Genomic DNA, 12,517 nt, shown 5'->3' on the forward strand with positions numbered 1-12,517 from the left:
CAATACCTAGTTCAATCTCGTTATCGGCAAGTCTCTTTACTCGTTCCTTAATACATCATCCCATAACTAACTCATTAGTTATCATGCTTGCAAGGCTTATAGTGATGTGTATTACCGAGAGGGCCCAGAGATACCTCTCCGACAATCGGAGTGACAAATCCTAATCTTGATCTATGCCAACTCAACAAGTACCATCGGAAACACCTGTAGAGCACCTTTATGATCACCCAGTTACGTTGTGACGTTTGGTAGCACACAAAGTGTTCCTCCTGTATTCGGGAGTTGCATAATCTCATAGTCATAAGAACATGTATAAGTCATGAAGAAAGCAATAGAAGTAAACAAACGATCAAGTGCTAAGCTAACGGAATGGGTCAAGTCAATCACATCATTCTCCTAATGATGTGATCCCATTGATCAAATAACAACTCATGTCAATGGTTAGGAAACTTAACCATCTTTGATCAATGAGCTAGTCAAGTAGAGGCATACTAGTGACACTATGTTTGTCTATGTATTCACACATGTATTATGTTTCCGGTTAATACAATTCTAGCATGAATAATAAAAATTTATCATGAAATAAGGAAATAAAAAAATAACTTTATTATTTCCTTTAGGGCATATTCCCTTCAGTGATCTCATCCGAGACTCTGAACAATATTTGGTCACCAAATCACATAACTCAATAATACTAAATCGTCATCGAACGTTAAGCGTGTGGACCCTACAGGTTCAAGAACTATGTAGACATGACCGAGACACCTCTCCGGTCAATAACCAATAGTGGAACCTGGATGCTCATATTGGCTCCTACATATTCTACAAAGATCTTTATCGGTCGGACCGTTATGACAACATACGTTATTCCCTTTGTCATCGGTGTGTTACTTGCCCGAGATTCGATCATCGGTATCTTCATACCTAGTTCAATCTCATTACCGGCAAGTCTCTTTACTCGTTCCGTAATACATCATCTTGTAACTAACTCATTAGTCACTTTTCTTGCAAGGCTTCTTATGATGTGCATTACTGAGAGGGCCCAAAGATATCTTTCCGATACTCGGAGTGACAAATCCTAGTCTCGATCTATGCCAACTCAACAAACACCTTCGGAGATATCTAGAGCATCTTTATAATCATCCAGTTAAGTTGTGATGTTTGATAGCACACAAGGCATTCCTCAGGTATCTGGGAGTTGCATAATCTCATAGTCCAAGGAATATGTATTTGACATGAAGAAAGCAATAACAATAAAACTGAACGATCAATATACTAAGCTAATGGATGGGTCTTGTCCATCACATCATTCTCCTAATGATGTGATCCCGTTCATCAAATGACAACACATGTCTATGGTTAGGAAACTTAACCATCTTCGATTAACGAGCTAGTCTAGTAGAGTCTTACTAGAGACACAGTGTTTTGTCTATGTATGCACACATGTATCAAGTTTCCGGTTAATGCAATTCTAGCATGAATAATAAACATTTATCATGATATAAGGAAATATAAAACAACAACTTTATTATTGCCTCTAGGGCATATTTCCTTCAGTCTCAACCAATCCCTAGAAAATCAACAAGTTTGATTGGTTAGGGAGAGACATCGGGCGCATATGAGCTTTGGAGCAACAATGGAGTTTGCGGGAGGAAGAGGTAAGTCTTCTTGAGGAAGAAGACCCCCTTTTACAGTGGGGGACAAATCCAACCATTATCCACCTCTCAGCCTGCAACCAAGCAGTACTATTGCTCCAGGCGCGGTACTACTATTCTAGGAGCGGTACTGCCACTCCTTACATGATACACAGGAGATTAGAAAAACAGGGGAGAATAGAGAACGGGCGATGGTAATCACGGTAGTGGGGGTGGTACTACCGCCTTTACTACCACTGCTACGACCGCCTGTTTTCTAGGGGAAAACAGGTAGCACGGTAGAGACCTGAGGCACTACTGTAAAACCCGGCACGAAAAATCGAGGCCCCAACCACGAGTGGTAGTACGAGCGGGACTAGCAGCGGGACTACCGCCTATAAGCGATACTACCGCTGCTGCCCACTGTACTACCGCTTGCAGCTCTCCACCAATTCTTCGGCACAAACGATGGACAACTCCAAGGAGGAAGAAAGTGGCGATGGGTGCAGTATGAGTGTGTACGTGTTGATTCCACCCAAGCCTTTCCGAAGCAGACCCCCTCTTGATACTACGGTTTTCCCTATGACTCAAGTCCACCAGAAAAGAAACGAGGGAAAGAAAGCCGTCTTCACTTGAAACTCCGAGGGGCACGAATCGTCTTGTGCCATATGCTTGAAAATCTAAAATGCTCAATGCACACGATTAGTCCACATACACATTGTCATCAATCACCAAACTACTTTGAGAGAAATATGCCCTAACACCAATGCCGCTTTAAGTGCTAGATTCTATTCAATGCTTAAGGCGCCAATTTCTATTGTTTTGGTAGAAGGCGCACGCCCCTTTCAAACTTGGGCCATGACCCATTTACTTGTTCACACCTCACGCTCTCTTTTCTTCTTCTTCTTACGTTACAATCTTGAGAGCCTTCTAGAAGGTTCCCTTGATTTCTAGGTCGGTTTTTCTATGCATTTTACTTATGTTTTTGGTCGGTTTTCTATTTGATGTTTTCTGGTTTTCTGGTTTTCCTTTTCCTTTTTTGTGTTTCCTCTTCACTTTGTTTCTTATTTTTCTTTTACTTTTTTAAATTCATGAACTTTATTTTTAATTCTAGATTAGTTTTTTAAATTGAAACATTTTTTATATCCATGGGTTTTTAAAATGACTGAACTTTTTTCGAGTTTGTGACCTTCTTTTTCATATTTGCGTACAATTTTTAAATTCAAGAAATTTTTTCAGATCCGTGAACATTTTTCGAATTCACAATTTTTCCCCAAATTCGTGCATGAACTTTTTTCAAGTTCATATACATTTTTGCAAATTTGTGAAATTTTCAAATATATGAACATTTTTTAAATTCATAATTTTTTAAAAATTGATGCACTTTTTAAATCCTTATATATCTTTTGATTTCAAAATTATTTTCAACAGTATTGAAAACTTGGCCGGTTTTTCCTAACAGAAAAACATAAGGAAAAAACGAGAACAAGTAGTGGGCGAAGCGAACGAACAACTGGCCGGAAGGGCTACTGCCTGCTGGCATGCGCACGAAGCGGTTAGCACCGCTAGCGCTAACTGGCGCCTGCAGTGCCCTATAGGAGCTCCTAGGACGTCCCTTCTCCCAGCGCCTTAAGCTCAAGCAATTGATGAGCAAATAACGCGAGGTAGGGTGGACAGTTCATAGCGCGAATGACCGCTAGGTCGCCGGATCGAAACATACTGAACGCGTGCTTGTTTTTTGGGTGTTTACAACATAAAAGGAGGAGATGGACCGAGCCCAGCTAAGTCTGCTGCAGGCGTTGGTTTGCAGAAACAGAATTAACCCACGCCCGCAACGCCAAATAGGGATTGCCGAGGTCCTAATCAGTGTTGCAGGCGTCGGGTTTGCCTGCTGGCGCACACTATAGATCCGGCTGAGCCGAGGCCCATTGTATTTTCCTTCCTCGAGCGCTAGCGATGAATGTTGTGTCTGTGACATCGCTCGCTTGTAGTGTTGATCCCTATTTTTCCAACCAACTGGCTCGTTTGCATTTCCCAAAGAAAACCCTGGCCCGTTCACTTTGTTCCACAAAACTTGGATTTGAAAATAATTCATACTTTTGCAAAAAAAAAGTTCATTGATTCGGAAAATAGTTCACAAATTTGAAAAAAGTTCATCGATTTTGGAAATAAGTTCATCGAATTTGAAAAAAGTTCATCAAATTTTTAAAAAATTCATCGAATCTGAAAAAGCTCATTGATTTTGGAAAAAAACCATCAATTTTGAGAAAAAAATCACAAAATTTGGAAAAAGTTTGACAAAATTGAAAAATAATTCATCAATTTTTAAAAAGGTTCATCAATTTGAAAGAAGTTCACGAGTTTCGGAAGAAGTTCATCTATTTGAAGAAAAAAATATGAATTTTGAAAAAGAAAGAAGAAAAAGGACAGAGAAAAAAGGTAAAAGAGGAATGAAGAAATCAAGGAAAAAATATGTATGTTATCACATCTAGTGAAGTGGTCGGGTTGGTCACGCATCGATCACTGATATCATGCGACGTGGGTGTGAATCCTGGCACGAGTGCATTTTTTGCAGGTTTTTTAGAGTTTAGAAAGCAGAAAAAAGAATGAAACCGGTCTATGCAGCTGCTGCAGGCGCCGGTTTGTGAAAGGGAAAAGCTTGTGAACAACCGGATGATCGCTCGCTCAAATCAGCCGGGTGTGTAACCGTTCGATCAAATCCAAACATAGTGATACAGTCAACAGACGGCGCCTCCCTCTGGAAACATCTCGCCGAACCGCAGCCTTATCCATGCCGCCCACCACTCCTTCCCATTCTCAATCTCCCCCACGGCACCACTGATGCATACTCTCTTGCTCACTGCCGGCGAGCAGCGAGCTCTATCCCACACCTGTGTTGCTACGAAGGACGTCTCCCGGAGCTGCGAACCGGCGAGAACCAGTGCGGCAAGTGGGACGCCCCAGTGGAACAGCGCTCCTCGGCGGCGGCGGGGACGGGCGGCGCCGTGCTGAGGTCCAGCGCTCCTCGGCGGCGGCGAGGACGGGCAGCACCTACCTTCCTCAGCTGCGTTCGACGGGAGCTCACGGTGAACGACAATGGTTTTTTCTTGCAACATCCTCCTTGTTGCAAGAAAATTTTATGCACCATTATTTATGTTTCAAATCTCTCTTTCGTTGAAAAAGTTTCTGCAACATTAGCTTTGTTGCAGAAAAAATTCTGTCACAGCACCTTTGTTGCATAAAAGTGGGGATAATTTTTCTCAGCAACATCACCACAGTTGTAAAGTTTTCTGCAACAACATTATTGTTGCAAAAGTTATATCATGTCTCCGTACAAAGTCTCTGTTTTAGTAACAACTAGCTTGTTGCAATTTTTGACGCTCATGTGGGAAGATCTAACGACGTGGGAGGTGGTCGATCTCCCCGAACTTCAACCAACGGCCGCGTAGCACGCATCTTGTTTCTGTAACACCGCACTTGTTGCAGAAGGGAGGTGGGGAACGTGGGTGATACATTGGACGGCCAGCAGCGCGTCCATCCAACGACCAGCCAGGCGGCGGATGTTTCTAATTAATCCACCGGCCGACGCGTAGTGCCCCCCGCTTTAAGTTCCGTGCAAATCAAGATTTCAATGCAGACATCCAAATCCTAGAGTAAAACTGCATTCACGAAGATTGGCCGAGGTAAACGCATAGTACCAAATGCGTTCCAACCTATTCTTGTCAAACGCGTTGGGTCCGGCGGTCAACTCCGCATCTCAAGAACCCCGTCCGTCCCCTCCGCGCTTCGCTCGCTCCACACTCCCGACACCATGCAACCAACCAGCCCCATCAAAAGCTCTGTCCTCGGTCCTCCACGCGTGCACGCACCGCCCATTTACCTCACGCACCGGACATGCCGTCGCGATCACCGTCGTCGTCGTCTTGGGCCGCACCCCCCGGCCTTGCCATGGCCACCGAGGCACGCGAGGAGGCCACTGCTGGCGGTTGCCTCCCCGCGGACCAGTCCTGCTTTGCGCTCTCCGCGGGCCCACCCTACCCTTCGCGTCGTGCCGCTGCCGCCGCGCGAGCCTGCTGCACGACCACCTCCTACATCGTCGTTCTGAGCATCAGCTTCGGCTCCCTCCTCGCCATACTGCTCATCCTGTGTGTGATCCGGTGGTACCTCGTGCACCGCTCCGCGCGCCAGCAGGAGGAGGAGGCCACGGCTGCGGCCACCGATGCGGCCCCGGGAATGGCCAAGAAGCGGTCGGCGGGGCTGGACGCGGACGCCATCGCAGCGCTGCCCGAGTTTGTGTACCGGAAGGACGGCGGCGTCGGCGAGGAGGAGGAGGAGGACGCCGCAGAATGCGCCGTGTGCTTGGCCGTGATGGTCGACGGGGAGGCGGCGCGGCGGCTGCCCAGGTGCATGCACGTGTTCCACCGGAGCTGCGTTGACGTCTGGTTGAGGGAGCACTCGACATGCCCGGTCTGCCGAGCTGAGGTGGTCATCAGGCCGGCCGGAGTAGAGTGCGCCGGGAAGGAACATGTGGGCAGCACGTCACGGGCTGTCACGTCACCGCCGCCGCGGGAGCAGGTGCTGGACGACGGGGAGAGGGACCTGGAGGCGCAGTAGGACGTAGTATTACTTGAGTAGGAAGTATTATCGTTGTTTTTCATTTCCTTATTATGCGCGCGTCGTAGCACTAGCTCTAGCATATAGGTAGGCATTTGTGGTCGTGAGTAGTATTTGGGGCTGGTTATCGCGAGTAGTATTCGGGAGTAGCTTTTTTCTTTTTTGCCGAATAACTGTTGTAGCATTGTGTATGACAATAAAATTAGAATGGCAATGCCAGAATGGACATTAAAGTTCTCACTCAGATGTCACATTTTGTTTTGTAGGATATGTGTGTGCGCGCTTAGAGCATCTCCAAAAAATAATGATGTGGATCACTAGTAGAAAACGGACCATTAGTACCGGTTTGTAAGGGCCTTTAGTGCCGGTTATGGAACCGGCACTAAAGCCCCCCCCCCCCCTTAGTATCGATTCGGCACGAACCGGCGCTAAAGTGCCATCACGTGGCGTGAGCTCGCGTCCTGGTACGGGGGACCTTTAGTACCGGTTGGTGTTACCAACCGGTACTAAAGGTTTTTTTTGAATTTTTTTTAAAATTTTAGAAATTTTTTTTGATTTTTTTTATTTTTTATTTTTCTGAATTATTTGATGATTTAGTCTCTAATCACCTCTCTTAACTGCTCAAGTGTGGATCACTCATTCCAAATCATCTAACTTCCCGACCGGTCACCCATCCCTCTCACCACTCCAGCCCGAGCACGCTTAACTTTCAGGTTCTATTCTCCTTCGTTTCCGAGTCTGCACTTGTTGTTTTGCTGACAATAGTAAGATGTCAATCCTATTAACCCTCAGGAGTTTAGCTTGAGCATGAAGTCACACATTTCACCGTTTGAGTTTGAAACTATTATTCTAAAAAAACAGTAATTATTTAGTAATGCTAATATTTCTTGAATAAGTTTGACCATAGTTTGACCACAGTTTGACCATAGTTTGACCAGATTTGACCAAAATTCAAAAAATTAAAATAATTATTTAGTAACACTAATATTCTTGAATAATTATGTAGTAACACTAATATTTCTTGAATAAGTAGTTTGACCATAGTTTGACTACAGTTTGACCATAATTTGACCAGATTTGAACAAAATTCAAAAAAACTGAGATACTTATTTAGTAACACTAATATTATTGCGTAATTATTTAGTAACACTCTATATTTCTTGAATCAGTTGTTTGACCGGTTTGACAAGATTTAACCAAAATTCAAAAAAACATAAATTAAAGCATGTCTTTTTTTCCTTTTACAATTTGTCATTTCAAAAATTGTCCTAAACCCTAAACCTGGGACTTAAAATGTCGGAAACTCTATGCTAAACAGTAAAAACTAAGGGTTTAGACCATAAAACCTAACCCTAAACGCTGAAATCTAAACCCTAGCACTAAACGCTAAAAACGTCCAAAAAACGTCTAAAACACCCCAAAACTCTATTTTCCCTTTGGAATTTTGTGATTTTAAAAAATTGTCGAAACAGAAAACTGGTTGTTTCAGCGGATCAATCTTTTTGTTCTGCAAATTTTGATATATTATATGTATTTTTCTGAATTAGGATGATTTAGTTATGATTTTTTCAAGTTTGAAAATTGCCCTATAGTGCCGGTTTGTGTCTCCAACCGGTACTATAGGTCAGACCCCTTTAGTACCGGTTCATGGCACGAACCGGTACTAAAGGTTAGACCTTTAGTACCGTCTAACCTTTAGTACCGGTTCGTGCCATGAACCGGTACTAAAGGTGATCGTGGGGCCCCGGCCTGACGCCAGCCTGCCACCACCCCTTTAGTACCGGTTCGTGCCACGAACCGGTACTAAAGGTTCAACACGAACCGGCATTAATGCAAATCCGTTCGAACCGGCACTAATGGTACCATTAGTACCGGCTCAAATACAAACCGGCACTAATGTGCTTCACGTTTGAACCTTTTTCTACTAGTGGATGTATAAATAATAGTTATTTTACATCTTCAAGGCCAAAAAATACTGCTCCAATAGATAATGGAAAAGTCTTCTTTTCAACCGATTGATTTCTCATCTCGTTAAGTCGCCTCTACCTTGTGCCACGTGTCCCAGCGGGACCGCCGCACCGCTTACCTCTCACTTCCTTATCTTCTCGGGTGAAGCAATCTCATCCGCTCCACATGCTCGATCCCCTTCTCTAGCTCTCGCTTCCTTCTCTTTCTTTCTTTCTTTCCAAAGCTTGAATTGAATCCACCGAAGAAGAAAAGGAATGAGGAATGACAAACCAGAAACTCCGTTAGGGTCTTCATGAGAATCACCGGGTAAGGACATTGACGGAAAGGAATGGAGAGACTTCCCATCAATAAAATGATAGTTGAGTAAAAATCCGAGTCCTCGAAAAAGAAGGGGGGGGGGGGGGGGGAAAAACGAAGGCAACTTGGAGACGAATGAAACAAACACCGTTGAGAAGAATTGAGTTGATCTTGCGGATGTTGAAATGATCTGATCCACTTGAAGAGAAGCACACCGGTTAAAAGGATTGACAACACAATCTTGATGATCAAGAAGGATTAGTATTCACATCGGAGTATGAGAACACCATTTGGGGAAGGTATGGAATCAACATTTGACTTTGAAGCAACTCGAATACCACAATTCAAAACAAAACAAAGGATTGGCTTGCAGAATAAGCCGGAACAAACATATGATAGAGATTTCGTCCGAAGTTTTCATGGTGGGGCCTACACGGGCTCAATCGTACAACACCATCATGTACAAGGCAGTGCACATGACATATGAAGCGTCCCCGAGTCGGCATAGCCAAGGACTCTTTAAGACACAACGAGACCACTGTAAAACCAACCATGAATAGGCGGACCACTAGACATCGAACCCCAATTTCATATCATACTGTCGGAAAGATATCCTAAGAGCTACTTGATTTCCCACTTATAAACTCCCGAAATTTTCCGGTTATGCAATCAGGTGTTGGGGATACAGGGGAAGCATAATATCTCACCCAAAACTAGCAAATCCTACATCCAGCTGTATCCATCCTTCAACACATAACCAAGAAATCTTTGGAAATCGTCTACCTCAACCTTCGAAAAGCATCCGTTATACGATTTATGGCAATACTCCCGAACTCCCGCCCCAGTACTGGGTGGCGTCGAGGTTATCTCACCAACAACTGCATAAAAGAGATTTTCGATGTCGGCGAAACTAAACTCAGGTATTCCAGAACTGCAATGATAAAATTGTGACGACAACACCTCGGAGCTCAACTCCCCGGGACACTGCCACAACCCCTAAATGACAAGAGGCACCAAGAACAATGTTCTCGTCACAAATCCATCGGAACGATTCCAAGATACCCGCGTGATCCTAAAATTTTTTTTAGTGAAATTTGAGAAGAGAAGAGACAAAACTCTATGTCAGGATGCCTTACCAGAGCGATGAAGGGACTGGGGAGTAAAAGAATGCCTAAACTCTCCGATATATATAATCCTAAATGACTCAAAACATTTTTCTAGACTCAACACGTCCGCTAATTCGATCAAGCAGTGGGGGCTCCTAAGGTCGGGGAAGGCTCTGATTACCAACTTGTAACGCCCTCGATGCGGCTATATCTCCCACGTGTCGAAGCACGACTTAGAGGCATAACCGCATTGAAAGCAATGCCGCAAGTGAGGTAATCTTCACACAACCCATGTAATACATAAGGGAAAGAGATACATAGTTGGCTTACAATCGCCACTTCACACAATACATGAATAAAGCATTACATCATCCAGATACACACAAGGTCCGACTACGGAACCAAAATAAAAGAAGACTACCCCAAATGCTACACAGATCCCCGATCGTCCCGACCGGGCTCCACTACTGATCAACTAGAATGAAACAACACAAAGGACAAGATCTTGAGCTCGGTTGCGTCATCTGCCCGGTTCAACGGCACCTGCAAGCTGGTTTTGGAAGTATCTGTGAGTCACGGGGACTCAGCAATCTCACACCCTCGCGATCAAGACTATTTAAGCTTATAGGAAGGGTAAAAGGTATGGGGTGGAGCTGCAGCAAGCGACTAGCCTATATGGTGGCTAACATGCGCAAAAGAGAGCGATAAGAGAAGGCAAAGCACGATCGAACAACTATGATCAAGAAGTGATCCTAGAACAACCTACGTCAAGCATAACTCCAACACCGTGTTCACTTCCCGGACTCCGCCGGAAAGAGACCATCACGGTTACACACGCGGTTGATGCATTTTAATTAAGGTTTTCTACAACCGGACGTTAACAAATTCCCATCTGCCCATAACCGCGGGCACGGCTTTCGAAAGTTCATAACCCTGCAGGGGTGTCCCAACTTAGCCCATCACAAGCTCTCACGGTCAACGAAGGATATTCCTTCTAGCGGGAAGACCCGATCAGACTCGGAATCCCGGTTACAAGACATTTCAACAATGGTAAAACAAGACCAGCAAAGCCACCCGAATGTGCCAACAAATCCCGATAGGAGCTGCACATATCTCATTCTCAGGGCACACCGGATCGTCCAAACTTCCGGTAGGCCAGCCCAGAGTTGCCCCTGGTGGCCACCGGCGGCTGACAAGTTGGACCAACACTCAGAGGAGCACTGGCCTGGGGGTTTAAATAAAGATGACCCTTGAGTCCGCGGAGCCCAAGGGAAAAAGAGGCTAGGTGGCAAATGATAAAACCAATGTTGGGCATTGCTGGAAGAGTTTTATTCAAGGCGAACTGTCAAGGGGTTCCCATTATAGCCCAACCGCGTAAGGAACGCAAAATCCGGGAACATAACACTGATATGACGGAAACAAGGGCGGCAAGAGTGGAACAAAACACCAGGCATAAGGCCGAGCCTTCCACCCTTTACCAAATATATAGATGCATTAATTAAATAAGATATATTGTGTTATCCTAACAAGTAAACATGTTCCAACAAGGAACAACATCTCCATGTTCCAACAAGGAACGAACTTCAATCTTCACCTGCAACTAACAACGCTATAAGAGGGGCTGAGCAAAGCGGTAAGCAAAGATAGAAGTGATTTCGAGGGTATGGTCAATCTTGCCTGAAATCCCGCAAGGAAGAAGAAACGAGTCCATGAAGAAGATAAACGGACGTAGCCAACGGATCCTCACAAACGCGACGTTACCGGAAACAACTCGAAGAAGCAACACCGGAAAGAAGCAAACAACATAGTAAACAACCACCACATAATCAAGGCATGATGCACAATCAAGCATGATGCATGTCCGGTTTAAAGAGAGCATGGCATGGCAAAGTGCACAAGCAATCCTACAAATTAAGTGGATCTCAATATGCAACGAGTTGCATATTGACGGAACACCACATGACTTATTAGTTCTCTCTTGTTTAGGTACCCAACAAAATTAAATATTGTCAACGATAGCAAGGGGTGAAGCATAAGTAAACTAACTATCCAGTCAAGTCTAAATGAGGCCGGAAATAACAAACAACAATTCCGGAAACTCCTCATGTGCATAAGTTAGGTTTGGTACTGTTCTGCCCTAAACACAATTTTAGACTTGTTAAACATGCAAAGTGATGCCACCATGTTAAACTAGGCATTTTTCTACCCCATTTACATATAAAGTTTATTTAAAATGGAGCTACGGTTATTTAGTTATGAATTAAATCATTTTAACATGGCAAGAGGCAAAAATATATGCAAACAACATTTTAAGCATTTTAAACATAGATGAAAGTTGGATATTGTGAAACTAGACGAGAATCTAAGCATTTTTCATATATAAAGTTTTAACATGTGATGCACGGTTGTTGAGTTATAATATGCATGAAGTATAGGGTCCAATCTGTAAATATGCAGTGCACTGGTAATTAGGAAATTCACAGGTCAGGGAAAAAAAAGCTATCAGACCGAAACTGCAGGCTGGCCCAACAGTAGAAATAAGACAAAAGGAGGGGCGCTGCGGGTGGCCTCACCCATGGGCTAAGGCCCGTGAAGGCTGGCAGGCTCGCAGCGGGAGCCGGGCCGGAGGAGGGACGCGGCCCACGTGCGGTCGATGGGGAGGACTCGCTCGATCTGGCCGGAGGAGTAAACGCGAGCGCGTGGCCATGTTTCTCAAACAGAGGAAGCAGGGGTGCGTGGCTTCAGGTGGTGCAGGCGCAGCAACGAGCGAAGCAGGACTCGGCATGGACGAAGGAGGATGGGCGCGGTGCCGGGATGCTGCGGAAGAGGACCAGTGTCGGGGATGGCTTGCGGGAGCTCCATCACCGAAGGAGAACGGCAGAACGGCGGATTCAGGCG

General features: G+C 44.8%; 1 protein-coding gene across 1 annotated transcript; it reads left to right on the forward strand.

The window, feature by feature from the left end:
• The first annotated feature begins 5,528 nt into the window (after positions 1–5,528).
• LOC125519690 (RING-H2 finger protein ATL39-like) lies at positions 5,529–6,283 on the forward strand. Its single transcript, XM_048684452.1, has one exon. It carries the CDS (start codon positions 5,529–5,531, stop codon positions 6,246–6,248), a length of 720 nt encoding a protein of 239 aa, XP_048540409.1. The 3' UTR covers positions 6,249–6,283.
• The last annotated feature ends 6,234 nt before the right edge of the window (positions 6,284–12,517 follow it).

Source organism: Triticum urartu, chromosome 1 (assembly GCF_003073215.2).
Source record: "Triticum urartu cultivar G1812 chromosome 1, Tu2.1, whole genome shotgun sequence".
In the NCBI taxonomy this organism is placed as follows: domain Eukaryota; kingdom Viridiplantae; phylum Streptophyta; class Magnoliopsida; order Poales; family Poaceae; genus Triticum; species Triticum urartu.

Coding starts and splice junctions, on each gene's coding strand:
- LOC125519690 (XM_048684452.1), top strand. CDS start 5,529: ATGCCGTCGCGATCACCGTCGTCGTCGTCTTGGGCCGCACCCCCCGGC.